This window comes from Nomascus leucogenys, chromosome 24, assembly GCF_006542625.1.
Source record: "Nomascus leucogenys isolate Asia chromosome 24, Asia_NLE_v1, whole genome shotgun sequence".
NCBI classification, from domain to species: domain Eukaryota; kingdom Metazoa; phylum Chordata; class Mammalia; order Primates; family Hylobatidae; genus Nomascus; species Nomascus leucogenys.
The window spans coordinates 24,586,760-24,605,735 of record NC_044404.1 but is presented as its reverse complement, the minus strand read 5'-3'; the positions used below and the strand labels follow the sequence as shown (position 1 = coordinate 24,605,735).

At 46.6% G+C, this 18,976-nt stretch overlaps 1 protein-coding gene across 17 annotated transcripts in view; it reads right to left on the bottom strand.

Annotated features, from left to right (window-relative positions):
* The window catches only part of SRRM1 (serine and arginine repetitive matrix 1), a 30,014-nt gene extending 28,180 nt beyond the window's left edge, over nt 1-1,834 (bottom strand). For 7 of the 17 annotated variants that reach the window (XM_012498526.2, XM_030805283.1, XM_012498528.2 and 4 more), the window contains exon 1: nt 1,678-1,834. In XM_012498526.2, the coding sequence (XP_012353980.1) occupies nt 1,678-1,698 (21 nt within the window). In that variant the 5' untranslated portion in view covers nt 1,699-1,834. The remainder of the gene's footprint in view (nt 1-1,677) is intronic. The other 10 variants (XM_030805292.1, XM_030805293.1, XM_030805294.1 and 7 more) reach the window with 2 other exon arrangements.
* Nucleotides 1,835-18,976: the final 17,142 nt, after the last annotated feature.

Below are 18,976 nucleotides of genomic sequence, written 5' to 3'. Positions count from 1 at the left end.
TACTAGATAATGACCCTAAAATATTTTAACTTGGATCTTAAATCCAGTTAACTCTTGTATTTAAGGAATTGTAGGCTGTGTATTAAAAACTCGCCCCTCTCCCAGACCTTTACCAATACCACAAGCAAACTTCATGTTAAAATTTGCTCATCAATCACCTTACTCTTTTATTTACTGGGACTCCTTTCCACAGAAAGTATTTGACAAAAGTCAGAACAGGCTTTCACTTGTTTCAAAATACTACTTGCACTCAGAAAATATTGAATATTTACTACAAAATACTTTGATGGAAATTACAAAATGGTCAGTTCATAAGCAATTTGCAAATTCGATACGCTAATCTGAAACTATCATTCCAAAATAAGTATCTTACTGTTTGCCTAAGAACAGCTGGTTGTTCTTCGGTCAAATACTTGGGGGATAATATTCTAACATGACGAAAAACTCGTCAGCATGTTTAAAGCCAATTAAAGAAGGATTTCAATATCCAACTCGGAGTGTCCAAAGATATTTTTACTAAAGTTCTGGCCCTCCCCCCTTCCAATTTTTCCTTTGAAAACACACAAACTGCAAATTATATGCTCTAAAGAGAAGAGCTAACGTGTATTTCAGAAAACGGAGATACTAGCTTAGACCAACTAGTTTCTATATGGTTTCATTCTGCATTAACAGTTTGCAAGCCCTGAGAGACCAATGGTGCTCAACTCTAGTCCTGTGTCCCTTCAAGATCTTGACCTAGTGCTAATTTCCTACAGGAGGGGACTATGGGACACCCAGGCTCCAGCACGGGCCTGATAAAGTGTGGGCCCCGAGAACCAACTACCACAGAGTAACTTCCCTGCCTGCAGGCGATGGGCAGACGACGCTGGCAGAGCCTAGGTAAGAGTCACCTTTCGCCAGCGGACTCCAAGAGTAAAACACGACGGTGGCGGGTGGTGAGGGATGTGGAGGGCGGGAAGAAATTGAATCACTCCACAACCTGCCTCCATACCCGCGCACAGTTTTCGTTGCACCCTCTACCCTCACAGAACCTAACATTCACATTGTCCCAACAAGTTATCTACGTCCCCCTCCCTGAAGGGATATCAAATTGGGCGGGAGCTCCCGCGAACCCTGACCTGGCGCCTCCACGAAGGCTGAGGACCTGGAGGGAAGACGTTGGGGGGCGGGGAGGGCGCTTTTTCAAAAAAAGCCGCTGAATGCTGCTTCCTGTCCTCCCTCCCCTAAGGTGCTCTCCCAAGATGTACCCCCAAACCATATTTTCCCTGCCCTGCCGCCACCAGTGACCTTAGGGCTTCCCTTTGGCCTCCCACTCGGGACTTCCTCCTCCGGCTCCGCTAGGCCCTAGGACCCGGCGGCACGCACGGCGCTCGGCCTGCAGGCCCCGCCAGGCAGGCGGGCAGCGAAGTACCATCCTGGCCCATTCCCGCCGCCATTTTCCGGCCACCGTCGCCGCCGCGTACGGGGGACCATTCCGGAGGAGGAGACTGCGCAGGAGCGCACCGGTCTCCGCCGCAGCGCGCGCGGGGGGGGGGGGGGGGGTGCGCCGGCACTAGGAGGAATCCTTAGGATCTCCGAAGCTCCCCTCGCTGGCCACCCTGTCCCAAGCTAAGGACTCCTACCAGGCCTTACGGAGAAGTCCCTGGCCTCACCCGAGCGCCCGGCGCTTCTACTTACGCGGAAAAATCCCGCGTCCATCTTGCCGCCTCGCTCGGAGATCGCTCCCTATCCCAGGGTACACCGCGCCGCCTCGACGGAGGGCGGGACCGGCGGAGGGAAAGCCGAGCGCCGGGACGCAGCGCGCGCCGTTGCGCCCGCCCCCTCCGGCCGACACGAGGCCGCGCCTGCTCAGTGCGCCGAGAACCCGCCACGCGTGCGCACGAGCGCCAGAGGGGGGGCGGGCTTCTGTCAGGCCCTAAACTGCCCGGTAGGCAGTGGAGGAGGCGAACCTGACGACCGCAGCCAATGGGAGCAAAAGGGAGTGTCGTCAAGTCGCCCCGCCCTGCAAATCCTTTTGTGGCGCGTGACCATCCTTGTTCGCGCAATGTGACGTGACCCATCCTTCGACCCGTAGTGGAAGAGGCTTGGCGTCTTGGAGTTCCATGAAGCGATTGAAGAGAAAGGCTGTTGTTACCTCAGAGTGACGCGGAAGAGGCGGCCCGTGCGCCGACGAGAGCCCTGCGGCCTCCCTCTCGTTGTGAAAGTTGTGGTTGTGTAGGTTTCACGCGTTTACCAGACGAGAGAGGATTGGCTGTAAAGCGGTCGAGCTTGGCAGCAGACATGAAATCTGCCTTTGTAGCCCAGCTTTTGCTCAGCCTTTGGAGGAAGCTGGAAGTGTCCAGTAGATGGGTTTCGGTTTCGGCGGCCCCGTAATCACGCCGCTGGGCAGGACGCCCGCGAGAGAGCCGTGGTCCTCGAGCTCTGTCTGGGGCTCTCCCCGGCCCGGGTCTCGGACTCCGAGAAGCACCAGCTTCCTCGCAGCGCCTCGCCTGGCCGCCCTGGTGCCTCTGCTCTGGCTGCGAGGGCCTCGGGTTGGATGCGCACTGCTAGATTTTCTTACTGTTTTAAAAATTATTGGCCGGGCGGTGGCTCACGCCTGTAATCCCAGCACGTTGGGAGGCCGAGGCGGGCGGATCACGAGGCCAGGAGATCGAGACCACGGTGAAACCCCGTCTCTACTAAAAATACAAAAAATTAGCCGGGCGTGGTGGCGGGCGCCTGTAGTCCCAGCTACTTGGGAGGCTGAGGCGGGAGAATGGCATTAACCCGGGAGGTGGAGCTTGCAGTGAGCCAAGATCCCGCCACTGCACTCCAGCCTGGGTGACAGAGCGAGACTCCGTCTCAAAAAAAAAGAAGAAAGTTATTTTTATCTAATAAAGCAGAGACGGGGGTCTCTCTCTGTTGCTGGTCTCGAACTCCTGGCCTCCCAAAGTGCTGGGACTTAAGGCCTGAGCCACCGCGCCCGGCCCCACTCTGCCAGCTTTTTCGCAAGCGCTTCTCGCCTTTCTCGCTTCTCTCTCGGAGGGAAAGCAGGCGTCCCTTTCTCAGAAAGGCCTCCTCCTGCCGTCTTTTGTGTCGTTCCCGCTCCCCCCACACTCTTGCCTCCCTTTTCTCTTTTTCCATGGCACTAAGCCCACCTGAAAGTATGTATGTGTTTGCTTTCGTGGCTGGAGACACCAGCTGTGTGCTGGCGACATCCCTGCATCTCCAGCTCAGACTTCTCTCCTGACCGTCCCACGTGCCCCAAGTTGAAATCCTTATTCCTTCGCCCTCCACCAAAACCACAAACGACCTGCCCTTCCCAGGGTCTTCCCTGGCTCCCGCTGACCGCAGTGGCTTTCCTTTGGTGTAGGACGCAAGCGTGTGTTACTCTTCACTCCTTTCCTTTACCTCGGCTTTCAAACTATCAAGAAACCCTCCCTGCTGTCATCGTGGTTCAGGGCACCATCGTCTCTTCCCTGAACTGCGCTGGCCCCCTAACTGGTCTTCCTGCTTCCACCCTGGCCACTCAGCAGCAGGGTAGTTCTGTTAGAAAACCTTAACCAGACACTTTTCTCAAAACCTTCCAGCAGCCTCTCATTTTTGTTAGAACAAAAGCCAAAATCCTACCTGATGCCCGCTATTTCTTGTTTGATGTAATCTAGAATGCTGTACTTCCAGATATCTTTTTTTTTTTTTTGAGACCGAGTCTCGCTCTGTCGCCCAGGTTGAAGTGCAGTGGCGCGATCTCGGCTCACTACAACCTCTGCCTCCCGGGTTCAAGCGATTCTGCTTTAGCCTCCCTGGTAGCTGGGACTACAGGTGCACACCACTACGCCCGGCTAATTATTGTATTTTTAGTAGAGATGGGGTTTCACCATGCTGGCCAGTCTGGTCTCGAACTCCCAACCTTCACTGATCCTCCCGCCTCGGCCTCCCAAACTGCTGGGATTACAGGTGTGAACTACCACGCTGACCTACTCCTGGATATCTACTGGGCAAACTTAAAGTCCCCACTGCCCCCCTGCAGATGGGGTCTTGCTCTGTCTGCCCAGGCTGGAGTGCAGTGGCAGGATCTCGGCTCACTGCAACCTCCGCCTGTCAGGTTCAAGGAATTCTCCTGCCTCAGCCTCCCGAGTTGGGAGCTGGGATTACAGACGCCCGCCACCAAGTCCGGCTACTTTTTTATTTTTAGTAGAGATGAGGTTTCACCATGTTAGCCAGGCTGGTCTGGAACTCCTGACCTCGTGATCCACCTGCCTTGGCCTCCCAAAGTGCTGGGATTATAGGCGTGAGCCACCGTGCCCGGCCTGGGCAAACTTAAAGTTTTTACTCGATGGTCACTCACTGAGGCCTAACCTGACTGCCTTGTTGGAAGTTGCTCGGATATCCTCTCTACATCCTGATGCCCCTTACTCTTTTTTTTTTCATAGCTTTTATCACCTTCTAATATGCATTTAACCTGGGTTTTTTGTTTGTTTGTTTGTTTGTTTTTGAGACAAGGCCTGGCTCTGTCACCCAGGCTGGAGTGCAGTCATGTGATCTTGGCTCATTGCAGCCTCCGCCTCCTGGGCTTAAGCCATCCTCCCACCTTAGCCTCCAGAGTAGCTGGGACTACAGGCCCGCACTACCATGCCCAGCTAATTTTTGTATTTTTTGTAGAGATGGGGTTTTGCCATGTTGCCCAGGCTGGTCTCGAACTCATGAGCTCAAGGGATACCTGCTTTGGCCTCCCAAAGTGCTGGGATTACAGGTGTGAGCCACTGTGTCCAGCTGTTTAACCTGTTTTTAATGTTTGTTTATTGTCTGTTCCCCACACTAGAATGTAAGTGCCCTAAAGTCAGGGCTTACTGTCTGTTTTGTTCATTCATGTGTCACTAGAAAAGTGACACATGGCATGGGTTCAATAAACATTTGTTCAGTGAATGAAGGCTTGTCAGATGGCCAAAGACAGGGAAGTGACAGGCCTCCACAGAACAAGCCACTTGACCAGATGGGAACTATGAAATCACAACACCCCACATCTCCCTGACTCTTCTCTATGGTTCTCATTAGTCATTCTGTTTTAGACTTCCTTCACTGTCTCTGTCTGTTTGCTGTCAATCCTATAAATGTTGTTTTTTCTGGTAGTTCTGTCATTGACTATTTTTTCCCTCAACAAAGGTGCCCTCTCTGACCTCTCAGTTTTGATTACCTTTCATATTTCAAACCTGTGTATCTCAGGCACAGGCCTGCTCCAGACCTATATTTTCAACTTCCTGCTCACCTATTCACTTGGATGTCCCGTAGGCACCTCACACTCAACATACCCTAAACTGAATTCATCTTCATCCACTTGCCTTCAACCTTCTGGTTTCCCATTTTCAATGAATGAGCCCACCTTCTTTCTATCATGATTCTTCTCTCTTCCTCACACTCTACAACCAACTCTTGCCTTTTCACCTCTCTTAATAATGCCTCCCTCTCCTCATCCCTTACTTCTAAGTTGCAGCCACAATAAACTACAGATGCTTGTCTGATTATGAACAGATTTAGGTTTCGAATGGCAATTTATTTGTCTATATATTGGTAAGCCTAAAATGACTAAGAGATGATTCAAATGGCACCTCTTCATCAAGCCTTTTCTGAACAACCTTCCAAAAAGGACACCCTCAATCCCCTCTGTCTTACCTTTATTTTTTCTTTCTTTCTTTTCTGTTGGAGATAGGGTCACTCTGTAACCCCAGCTGGAGTGCAGTGATGCAATCACAGCTCATTGCAGCCTCCTTGATTTCCCCAGCTCAAGCAATCTTCCTACTTCAGCACCCTGAGGAGCTGGGACTACAGGTGTGTGCCACCACACCCAGCTAATTTTTAAATTATTTTTTAGAGATGGGGGCTTTACTGTGTTGCCCAGGCTGGTCGTGAACTCCTGGGCTCAAGTGATCCTCCCACCTCAGCCTCCCAAAGTGCTGGGATTACAGTCGTGAGCCACCATGCCTGGCCTATTTTTCTTTTCTTTTTTTTTTTTTTGGAGACAGGATCTCACTGTGTCACCCAGGCTGGAGTGCATTGGTGTGATCTTGGCTCATTGGTGTGATCTCGGCTCACTGCAGCCTCCACTTTCTGGGCTCAAGTGATGCTGCCACCTCAGCCTTCTGAATAGCTGGGACTACAGGCTCACACCACCACGCCTAGTTAATTTTTGTATTTTTTTCTTTTCAAGATGAGGCTTCGCTGTGTTGCCCAGGCTGGTCTCAAAATCCTGAGCTCAAGCAGTCTGCCTGCCTCATCCCCCCAAAATGCTGGGATTGCAAGCATGCACCACTGTGCCCAGTCCTATTTTTTTTTTTTTTTTTTTTTTTTTGAGACGGAGTCTTGCCATCTCCCAGGCTGGAGTGCAGTGGCACGATCTCGGCTCACTGCAACCTCCGCCTCCCAGGTTCAAGCGATTCTCCTTCCTCAGCCTCCCGAGTAGCTGGGACTACAGGCATGTGCAACCACGCCCGGCTAATTTTTTGTATTTTTAGTAGAGACAGGGTATCACCGTGTTAGCCAGGATGGTCTTGATCTCCTGACCTCGTGATCTACCCAACTCAGGCTCTCAAAAAGTGCTGGGATTACAGGCATGAGCCACCGTGCCCAGCCCCTTATTTTTTTTTTTAATAACACTTAACATTTCCTGGGATTATTATCTATTTTGTTTATATGTTTACTATCTTCTTCCTTTTTTAAAAAAAAATAAAAAAAGCTCTATGAGGGTGTGGATTTGCCCATCCTTGGAGCTCAATAAACATTTGTTGAAATAAGTATATGAATGACAGTCTAAGGCTGGGCATCATGGTTCATGCCTGTAATCCCAGGACTTTGGGAGGCCAAGGCGGGAGGATTGCTCCAGGCCAAGGGTTTGAGACCAGCCTGGACAACATAGTGAGATACCCCCAACCCCACTGCCCCACCTCTATTTTTAAAAAAGAGTCTAAGGCTCAGTTTCCAAAGGTATTTCTATCAATGAGTGTCTGTTGGGTTAAAATGTTACAACCACTGATTCTATCAGTAAGAATCTATACTGGAAAATCCACTGTGGCCAATGAGCTACCTCCCTGATGATCCCTGCAAATGCAGTGGCTAACTACTTGGCAGTGAAATTTTTTGCAGACACCACCTGTTGCTCACTTTGATGCTGGGCAGAACAAAATAGGTGTTGGCTGGGCACAGTGGCTCGCGCCTGTAATCCCAACACTTTGGGAGGCTGAGGCGGGTGGATCATTTGAGGTCAGGAGTTCAAGACCAGCCTGGCCAACATGGTGAAACCCTGTCTGTACTAAAAAATACAAAAATTAGTCAGGCAGTGGTGGCACACGCCTGTAATCCCAGCTACTTGGGAGGCTGAGGCGGGAGACTCTCTTGAGCCTGGAAGTGGGAGGTTACGGTGAGCCAAGATCGCGACACTGTACTCCAGTCTGGGCAACAGATTGAGACCCTGTCTCAAAAAACAAAAACAAAAAAACAAACAAAATAGGTCTTAATGCCGAGAAGCCACTCCTAGTGAACCTACCGTGGCTCTTTTGCTGGGTCTGGTCTTTGAATCCTCAGACTCTGAGCCTCAGAAAGCTGATAGGCATCCAACCTTGGTGCCGATCCTTGAGGCACAGACTCAGATTGTTCCATTTCATCAACAGCTTTTCCTCATTGCTTGGTGATTGATGTTGATGGTTTAGGAGTTTCACCTGTTGCGTGTTCCCTGTGTTCTTCAGAATCCCTCCTACTGAACATTTATTCCATAGGCCGGGGCAGGTTTTATAATTTTCTTATTTTTGTTATCATCTTCACTTTTGTTTCCATCGTTTGCCTCTTCCTTCCAACTCTGCTTTTGTGTTTCCTGGATACAACAGGATGAACAGTCTTCCTAAAATACTTAAAAAACGTATAAAAATATATAAGCGTAAATTTACCAAGCAAGCTGTGGAATCAAACCAATAGCTGAGATGAAAATGACTGAAGAATAGAAACAGATGCATTTGCTCCAGGAGATATTTTTGAGCACATTAGTGAGTATGTTATCTATTGCCACATAACAAATTACTCCCCAAATTTAGCAACTTAGAACAATAAACATTTGTTATCTCTCATTGTTGCTGTGCATCATCTGGGGAGGCTTAGTTGGGTGATACTGACTCAGGGTTTCTCAAGAGTATATAGTTAAGGCTACAGTCAACTGGGGCTGGAAAATATATTTCCAAGAAAACTCACTTATATAGCTATTGGCTAGAGGCCTCAGTTCCATCCCACAATGATAGGGCATCTTTGGTTTCCATGACATGGCAGAAAATGATCCAAAAGAGAGCAAGACAGAAGCCACAATGTCTTTTGTACCATAACCTCAGAAGTCATGCACAATAGTTTTTATAATATCTTATTGGTTACACAGGTTACCCCCATTAAGTGTTGGAAGGGACTACAGAAGGACATCAATATTATGTCCTTCTGTAGCAGGGGGAAGGTCATTGGGTGTCATCTTGGAGGCTGGCTACCACAGTAAGTGTGTAAGTTGAAACTATTTCATTGTAGCAGCTTGTATACTTCCAGATCTAGAATGGATGTATTCTTTCTCTCTTTCTCCCCTCAGATCTTTGCACATATTCTGTTCCCTTGGTCTGAAACCACTGTTCCCAGCCCTTCCTTTGCCCTCCCCACTTTGCCTTTCTACCCTTGAACCCTTTAACTGGCCAGCTCTGATTCTTCCTTTAGGATTTAGTTTAGATATGACTTATTCCAGGAAGCATTTCTGCTTAGTAGGGCTCAGTATTTATCATCTGATTGTCTTTTAGGGGGTTGCTGAGCCTCCCAAAATCCCTGGGTCTAGACCTTTCAAAACAGGAGTCAATTTTTCACCTATGGTCTCATAGCATATTTTCCACTATATTCTAATCATATATATATATATATATATATATATGATATTATATAGATATCTATATTATATATAGATATTATATAGATATTATATATTATATATATTATATAGATAGATAGTATATATTATATAGATAGTATATATATAGATAGTATATATTATATATAATATATAGATATTATATATTATATATAGATAGATATTATCTATATATAGATACACACACACACACACACACATGCCAATCTCTACTCTGTTGCCTATGTAAGAGGAACTGTTTGGAGACAAGGAGTTTGTCTCGCTCCTCTCTTTTTTCTCAGTACCCAAACCAGAATTTGGCAAATAGTATGTTCTAAGTAGATGTGCAACAAAAATGTACCTTGGCCAAAATACAGAATGGTTGAGTGTTTAAAATGGTATTTTGCCAAAGCTGAAGATTTACATCATACAATAAACTTTTGAGATAAAAGAGTAAACTTTTGTTTTTTTGAGATGAAGTTTCGTTCTTGTTGCCCAGGCTGGAGTGCAATGTCGATGCTGTATGATTTCTGAATTTCTCTTGGTCTTCTGTATTTTTATTCCATTGTCAATAATTGCATGACACTTTTATTTCTTGCTTCTCCATTCTATAAATAATCAGATTCACTGAGGTTAACTGTGTAAGGCCAGAAGTCTCTTGGCAAGAGAAATAAAAGCTTAGTTGAATTTATCATTAATACATAAAGCTGCCAAACTATAAAATTTCTAGTTGGGTTTGCATACACAGATATCAAATAGATGAGACATGGAAGTAGCAATGTGGGATTTCCTGAATCTCAGTTTTCTAGTCTGATAACAAGAGTCACTAGATGGCATTCTACTCTCTCAGTATAATGTGCCTCTGATCGGGCAGGACTTGTTACAAGACTAAGTAAACTATCAAAAGAGCATGTAGTTTGATTAGTTGTTTTTTACTGAGCCCTTCCTATATGCTTAGCATGGTGTTCTTAGATAGTAAGGGGCACAAAGGAAGTGTAAGTTAGTCCTTGGAGAGTTCATAATATTACCAGAAGAATAACAGCAACAGGCATCAGAGAAAAACATAACATCTTTGCTTGTCATCCCATGGAAAGACCTCTACAGATGTTATATTCAAGTATTATGTTTGCTTTTTTTTTTTTTTTTTTTTTTGGAGACAGAGTCTTGCTCTGTCACCCAGGCTGGAGTGCAGTGGCACGATATCGGCTCACTGCAACCTCCACCTCCCGGGTTCAAGCAATTCTCTTGCCACAGCCTCCCAAGCAAAGCTGGGATTACAGGCATGCACCATTACGCCGGGCTAATTTTTGTATTTTTATTAGAGATGGAGTTTCACCACGTTGGCCAGGCTGGTCTTGAACTCCTGACCTCAAGTGATATTACCGTCTTGGCCTCCCAAAGTACTGGGATTGCAGACGTAAGCCACCATGCATTTTTTTTTCTTTTCTTTTTTTTTTTTTTAGATGGAGTCTCACTCTGTTGCCCAGGCTGGAGTGCAGTGGCACAATCTCAGCTCACTGCAACCTCCGGCTCCTGGGTTCGAGCAATTCTCTGACTTCAGCCTCCTAAGTAGTTGGGATTACAGGCATGTGCCACCACACTTGGCTAATTTTTGTATTTTTAGTAGAGACGGAGTTTTACCATGTTTGCTAGGCTGATCTCGAACTTTTGACTTTAAGTGATCTGCCCGCCTCAGCCTCCCAAAGTGCTGAGATTACAGGCGTGAGCCACCGTGCCCGGCCATGTTTGCATATATATATATATTTTTTTTTTTTTAGATGGAGTCTTGCTCTGTCGCCAGGCTGGAGTGCAGTGGCACGATCTCGGCTCACTGCAACCTCTGCCTCCCAGGTTCAAGCATTTCTCCTGCCTCAGCCTCCCGAGTAGCTGGGACTACAGGCACACGCCACCACGGCCAGCTAATTTTTGTATTTTTAGTAGAGACAGGGTTTCACCATGTTGGCCAGGATGGTCTCATCTCTTGACCTCATGATCTGCCCACCTCGGCCTCCCAAAGTGCTGGGATTACAGGTGTGAGCCACCGCACCCAGCCCATGTTTGCATATTTTTAAAACAAGGGCTGGAAGAATAAGAGCAGCACCCATCAGATGGGAAATGAAGAGCCATGGTTGGAATTCCCTGTACCTGTCTATGTTCTCTCTGTATTTAGATGGTAGTACTTTTCTTTTATATGGGATTTCATAAAATAATTACCATTTTGGGGGGATCATATTATGTCAGGCTTTATGTTCATGCTTTAAACACTTTAGCTAATTCAGTCTTCACAATAATATCTAGCAGATTGTTACAGGCAGAATTGTCTCCCCCTCCCAACCCCTGGCCGAATTGTCTCCCCCTCTCAACCCCTGCCCTGCCCCTTCACCATCTCCAAATTCATATTGAGGTCCTAACCTCCAATACCTCGGAATGTGACTGTATTTGGAGATAGGGTCCTTAAAAAGGTAATTAAGTTAGAATGAGACCATGAGGTGGGTCCTTATCCAATATAACTGGTGTCCTTATAAGAAGGGGAAATTGGCTGGGCACAGTGACTCATGCCTGTAATCCCAGCACTTTGGGAGGCCGAGGTGGGCGGATCACTTGAGGTCAGGGGTTCGAGACCAGCCTGGCCAACATGGTGAAGCCCCATCTCTACTAAAAACACAAAAATCAGCTGGGTGTAGTGGCAGGCGCCTGTTGTCCCAGCTACTTGGGAGGCTGCGGCAGGAGAATTGTTGAACCTAGGAGGCGGAGGTTGCAGTGAGCCAAGATCATGCCACTGCACTCCAGCCTGGGTGACAGAGCAAGACCATGTCTCAAAAATAAATAAGAAGAGGAAATTAAGATACAGACATACACACAGAGGGAAGACCAAATGAAGACATAAGGTGCAGACGGCCACCTATAAGCCAAGGAGACAGGCTTCAGAAGAAAACAACCCTGCTGACACTTGATCTTGGACTTCCAGCCTCCAGAACAGTGACAAAATACACTTCTGTTGCTTAAGCCACCCAGCGTGCAGTACTTTGTTATGGCAGCCCTAGCAAACTAATACATAGGTATTATTCCTATTTTACAGATGAGTACAGTGAGGCATGAGAAAAAGTGAGTTGTGTAAAATCACACAGACAACATACAACAGAACTTACTTTCAGGGTTTGGTCCATCTGCTTAGGGTTGAGACCACATTACCAATTGCTTGACATTTGTGTAGGTGTTAAAGCAAATGGCTAGAGGAGGGAATGTAGACAGATCTTATCTTTCTGGTGAATGAGCAAACAAGCCTTTCTTCATTTGGCAGTGACTGGCCTCCCAGTTGGTTTTCCAACCCACAAGGCGAGAGGAAGGGAAAGCCAGTGAGGCCTGTGCCAATTTTCTTCACCTTCAGGCCCAGGAACACTTGGACAGCAGGGGTCATAGTGGTCAGTGATTAAAAATCATCCTTGACTTCATTTAAAAATAATCAACCCCTCTTGTTGCTGTAAGTGGCCTTTCTTTTTTCTCTTTACCTCCCACACCCAAATTCCCTAGCTAGGCAGGGTCCTTAACACATTGTCTTGTAAATGTAGGGCTGGCTAGAGACCAAATATGGCTAGAGACCACTCAGCATATATGAATTTGAAACAAGACTTCTCTTTTGACCCTGGAGAATTGTAGTCCAGTTACCCATGGGCAATAGATAAAGACCCTTAGCCTGGATAGGTATGAAGATGAAGTCTGTGAGTCCATGAATTATTGAAGTCCAAGTTCTAGCCCGTGAGGGTTGCTTACATTGCAGGGAGGGTCATCAGCCCTTATCAAGTGGACAAATTGCGGCTATTTGCTTATATGTCAAACCTACAACCAGGTAAGTGGGGGTGGTAGAACCAGGATGTGCAGCAATCACATCTAGAATCAACATATTCACTAATATGCATATAGCAAGGATGTGAACAGCACCACCCCTATGGAAACCATTCACAGAAAGGAAGCTCCCAACTACAGAACAGAAGAAGGCTAAGCTTTCATAGCTCTATAACACTGGCTTCCACAACAGGAATGCCTGTTATTCTTCCATTCTGCTAAGTCTCAGGCAGCAGCTGGAAAGAGAGTGAGGAGCTTCTATATGTACAAGGCAACTAACGGACCATCATAGACACTCACCTAGACATTAAGATACTGTGGCCTTGGCTGGGCTCAGTGGCTCATATCTGTAATCCCAGCACTTTGGGAGGCCAAGGTGGGTGGCTCACTTGAATCCAGGAGTTTGAGACCAGCCTGGACAACAGGGTGAAATTCTGGCTCTACAAAAAATAAAAGATTAGCTGAGTGTGGTGGCATTTGCCTATATTCCCAGCTGCTCTGGAGGCTGGAGGACCGCTTAAGCCCAGGAGTTAGAAGCTGCAGTGAGCAGTGAGCTATGACTTTGCCACTGAACTCCAGCCTGGATTTTTTTTTTTTTTTTTTTTTTTAAAGAAAAGCTGTTTTAGTGGAAGCTCAAAAGATGGGTTAATGGGTGAAGGAGAGAAATCTTTATAACGCCCTGAGAGGCTGGAGGCTAATCTATATAATAAAAAGGAAAGAGTGTTGGCTGGGTATGGTAGTTTATGCCTGTAATCCCAGCACTTTGGGAGGTAGAGGCGGGCGGATCATATGAGGCCAGGAGTTCGAGACCAGCCTGGGCAATATAGCGAGACCCCATCTCTACTAAAAATACAAAAATTAACCGGAATGGTGGCACATGACTGTAATCCCAGCTACTGGGGAGGCTGAGGCACAAGAATTGCTTGAACCTGGGAGACGGAGGTTGCAGTGAGTGGCCACTGTGCCACTGTACTCCAGTCTGGATGACAGAGTGAGACCCTGTCTCAAAAAGAAAAAAAAAAAGAGGGTTAAAGAGAGAAGAGATTGTTTGGAGAGGAAGAGGCAACAGAGCAGCTACAGGTATCAGGGAACTGAACAGAAGTAGAAAGGATTATTAACCGGATCCCCTTTGCTGGTTTTTGAAAAATATAATTGGATTTTTGGATTTTTTTTTCACTATTTTTGACTACTGGACTCCTTATTTGAGTGTGTGATACTAACATCTGGGCCATAAAGGACCCAAGATTTATTCAGATTATTCAGATACTTAAAACAGAGAAAAATGACTCTTCACTTATTATTATCATTACTACTTTTAGAGACAGGCTCTTGATCTGTCCCCCAGGCTGGAGTGCAATGGCACAACTATAGCTCACTGTAACCTCAAACTCCTGGGCTCAAGCTATTCTCCTGCCTCAGCCTCCCGAGTAGCTGGGACTACAGGCATGTGCCAAATGTGCCAACATGCCTGGCTATTTTTTTTTAATTTTTGTAAAGATGAGAAGGTCTTGCTATGTTGATCAGGCTGATCCCAAACTCCTGGCCTCGAGCAATCCTTCCACCCATCTACACCTCCCAAAGTGTAGGGATTACAGGCATGAGCCACCACGCCCAGCTGCAATGCATTTTTGGTGTTGATGGTCAGGAGATTCAGACATCAAGCCTGTCATAAAACTCAAGTTTACTTCTCCTTGATTATAAACCCCTCTCACACCAGCGTGATTCCAGTTCACCTGAAACTCTAAGAATATTCTGCCATCTTGGTAGGTGGTCCTCTGTGATTGCTGTGGTCAGTTATTGAAGGCTTTTTTTTTTTTTCTCTCTCCTGACTGACATTTGTGAATCCAGCCATGTACCAGAGGTTTGTCATAAACCCCTGGCCTATGAGGCCATCTCCCTGGACAAGAGAAGTGTTTTCCGCTGTAACCCACAAAAACTGGGTAGGAAAGGAGAGTAATGTTTAGATCTCTTGGGTTATGATGAAAATTGCTTAAGAAAATTAGATTTTAGACAATTTAATTATGGGCATGTGTCAGAATTTTGTTACAATCATGTTACAAGGGAAAAGGATTTTAGTAAGCCAATTAATAAATTTGCTCTCTTAAAAAATGAAAATGAAAATGAGTACATAATCACTGCTAGAAGAGATAAAGAAAGAAAAAAGGATTGGTTCAAGATTACTAGGCTCTTAATAGAATACTCACAGGTAGCCTGTTAGAAAAAAGTCAGTTGGATAGAAGTTTTTTTTTTTTTTGAGACAGAGTCTCACTCTGTCGCCCAGGCTGGAGTGCAGTGACGTGATCTTAGCTCACTACAACCTCTGCCTCCCGGGTTCAAGAGATTCTCTTGCCTCAGCCTGCTGAGTAGCTGGGACTGCAGGCATGCATGCACCACCACGCCCGGCTATTTTTTTTTGTATTTTTAGTGGAGGTGGGGTTTTACCATGTTGCCCAGGCTGGTCTCAAACTCCTGGCCTCAAATGACCCACCCGTCTCAGCCTCCCAAAGTGATGGGATTACAGGCATGAGCCACCATGCCTGGCACCCAGAATAAGTCTTAATCATAGTTCATCAGAAAATAATGTAAACATTTTCTCAAGAATGGTATTTTTGTTCCTAGAGAAAAACTGGGAATTATATCCCACAAAAACATTTTGTGGGAAATCTCTCCTGAGATTTCCCATCTCTTCAGCCACTATTTAGATCTTTTCCTGTAGACTCTCTAACAAATTTATTATTGTTATTTAAAATTCTTTGTTAATTCCAATGTCTGGGCCATTTGTAGGTCTCTTTCTATTGACTGATCTTTTGCTTTGTCATAGGTCACAGTTCCCTGCTTGGTTGAACATCAAATAATTTCATTATGTACTTGACATTATGGATAATGTGTTGTAGAGACTGGATCCTGTTATTTTCCTCTGAAGAATGTTTTTATTTTATTTTTATTTGGTAGAGAAAGGGTCTCACTGGCCAGGCGCAGTGGCTCATGCCTGTAATCCCAGTACTTTGGGAGGCTGAGGTGGGTGGATCACCTGAGGTCAGGAGTTCGAGACCAGCCTGGCCAATATGGAGAAACCCCATCTCTAAGAAAAATACAAAATTATCTGGGCGTGGTGGCATATGCCTGGAATCCCAGCTACTCGGGAGGCTGAGGCATGAGAATCGCTTGAACTCTGGAGGCAGAGGTTGCAGTGAGCCAAGATCACACCACTGGACTCCAGCCTGGGCAAGAGAGCAAGACTCCATCTCAAAAAAAAAAAAAAAAGACCGGGTGTGGTGGCTCATGCCTGTAATCCCAGCACTTTGGGAGGCCGAGGCAGGTGGATCACGAGGTCAGGATTTCAAGACCAGCCTGGCCAACATGGTGAAACCCCGTCTCTACTAAAACAATACAAAAAAAAAAAAAATTAGCCGGGTGTGGTTGTGGGCACTTGTAATCCCAGCTACTCGGGAGGTGGTGGCAGAGAATTGCTTGAACCTGTGAGGCGGAGGTTGCAGTGAGCGGAGATCACGCCACTGCACTCCAGCCTGGGTGACATAGCGAGACTCTGTCTCAAAAAAAAAAAAAAAAAAAAAAAAAAGAAGGGGTCTCACTATGTTGCCCAGACTGGTCTTGAACTCCTGGGCTCAAGCGATCCTCCCACCTTGGTCTCCTAAAGTGCTGGGATAAAAGATGTGAGGCACCACACCTGGATGTCTAAAGAATGTTGAGTTTTATTCTAGCAGGCAGTTAAATTACTGACAGATCATCTCACCTTGTGGAGGCTTGGTTTTATGCTTTGTTCAGGTAGGCATGTCAGTAATTGGAGTCTCAGAAGGAAAGGATAGAAATAAGAGGGCAAGGCTGGGCAAGTGGGCGCGGTGGCTCACGCCTTAATCCCAGCACTTTGGGAAGCTAAGGCAGGTGGATCACGAGGTCAGGAGTTCAAGACCAGCCTGGCCAAGATGATGAAACTCTGTCTTTATTAAAAATACAAAAAGTAGCTGGGCATGGTGGTGGATGCTGTAATCCCAGCTACTCGGGAGGCTGAGGCAAAGAATTGCTTGAACCCAGGAGGTGGAGGTTGCAGTGAGCCAAGATTGTGCCCTGCACTCCAGCCTGTGTAACAGAGCGAGATTCATCTCAAAAAAAAAAAAGTTGGGCACGGTGGCTCACACCTGTAGTCCCAGCACTTTGGAAGGCCAAGGCGGGTGGATCACCTGAGCTCAGGAGTTCAAAACCAGTCTGACCAACATGGAGAAACGCCATCTCTTCTAAAAATACAAAATTAGCCGGGCGTGGTAGTGCATGCCTGTAATCCCAGCTATTCGGGAGGCTGAGGCAGGAGAATTGCTTGAACCCGGGAGGCGGAGGTTGCAGTGAGCCAAGATCGCGCCATTGCACTCCAGCCTAGGCAACAAGAGCGAAACTCCGTCTAAAAAAAAAAAAAAGAAAAAGAAATAAGAGGGCAAACATTTTTTAAAGAAATATTAGCCAAAAATTTTCAAAATTTGATTTAAAAACAGTACCCAAAGATTCAGGAATTGCAACAAGACTTCAGGAGGATAAATATAAAGAAAACTGGGCTGGGCATGGTGGCTTACATCTGTAACCCTAGCACTTTGGGAGGCCAAGGTAGAAAAAGCGCCTGAGCCCAAGAGTTTGAAACCAGCTGGACACCATAGTGAGAACTCATCTCTACAAAAAATAAACACAAATTAGCCAGGTGTCATTGCATGCTCTTGTAGTCCTAGCTCTCAGGAGGCTGAGGTGGGAGAATTGCTTGAGACCTGGAGGTTGAAGCTGCAGTGAGCCAAGATCACACCACTGGACAACAGAGACCCTGTCTCAAAAGAAAAAAAGAACAAAGAAAGAAAAGAAAACCACACCTGGGCACATAATTGACAAACTTGAAAACCAAAGATAAAGATAAATCATTAAAAGCAGGCCAGGCGCGTTGGCTCACGCCTGTAAACCCAGCACTTTGGGAGGCCAAGGAGGGCAGATCCCTTGAGCCCAAGAGATCCAGACCAGCCTGGGTAATATGATGAAACCCTATATCTACAAAAGATACAAAATAATTAGCCGGACATGGTGATGCATGCCTGTAATCCCAGCTATTCAGGAGGCTGAGGTGGGAGGATGGCTTCAGCCCAGGAGATCAAGGCTGCAGTGAGCCAAGATTGTACCACTGCACACTCCAGCCTGAGTGACAGAGTGAGACCCTGTCTCAACAAACAAACAAACAAAAGAAAGAAAAAGAAAAAAAGATCCTCAAGTGGAGCTATCAAGTTGTGTGTTGGCCTTTCATGCCTAGGATTCAGGAGAGAGAGAGATCTGATGCTACACATTTAGGAGCTGCAGCATATAGATGGTATTTAAGTCATGAGGTCAGATGAGGGTACCAAGGGAGTGAGCATAGGTAGCCTGGAAGTCTGACAGCAAACTCAGGCTCTCCTTTATTTAGAAGTAGAGAAAATGATGAGGAGCCAGCAAAAGAGATTGAAAAGGAACGGCCACTGCATTCAAAAGAGAACCAAGAGAAGGTGGCGTTGCAGAGGCCAAGCAGGAAGATAATTCCAGAAGGAGGAAGTCATAGGCTGTGGCCAATTTGGCTAAGTAAGTAGATAGATGAGGGTGGAGGATTGAGTAGATTTGGCCAGGACAACTTAGTGCAACAAGGGATGAAAGCCTGATGGGAGAAGGCTCTAGAAAGACACGGAAGAGAAGTGGATGTAGCAGTAGAGACAGCAGCCTGATGGGAGAGGGCTCTAGAAAGACGCGGAAGAGAAGTGGATGTAGCAGTAGAGACGGCACTTTCGAACAGGTTTGCTGTCCAGGAAAGCAGAGAGGTTGAGCAGTGCTTTGAAGGGGACTGTGTGCTCAACAGAGGGTTCTTGTTGGTTTTTAATCTGAGACATAATAAAGAAATTAGAGGAGGATGTCTATAGTGGGGAAGAAAAGTAGAAGTGGGGCTGGGCGCGGTGGCTCACACCTGTAATCCCAGCACTTTGGGAGGCTGAGGCGGGCGGGTCACCTGAGGTCAGGAGTTCGAGACCAGCCTGGCCAACATGGTGAAACCCCATCTCTACTGAAAATACAAAACAATTCGTCGGGCATGGTGACGGGCGCCTGTAATCCCAGCTACTGGGGAGGCTGAGGCAGAAGAATCGCCTGAACCCAGGAGGAAGAGGTTACAGTGAGCCAAGATTGCACCACTGCACCACTGCACTCCAGCCTGGGTGACAAGAACAAAACTCC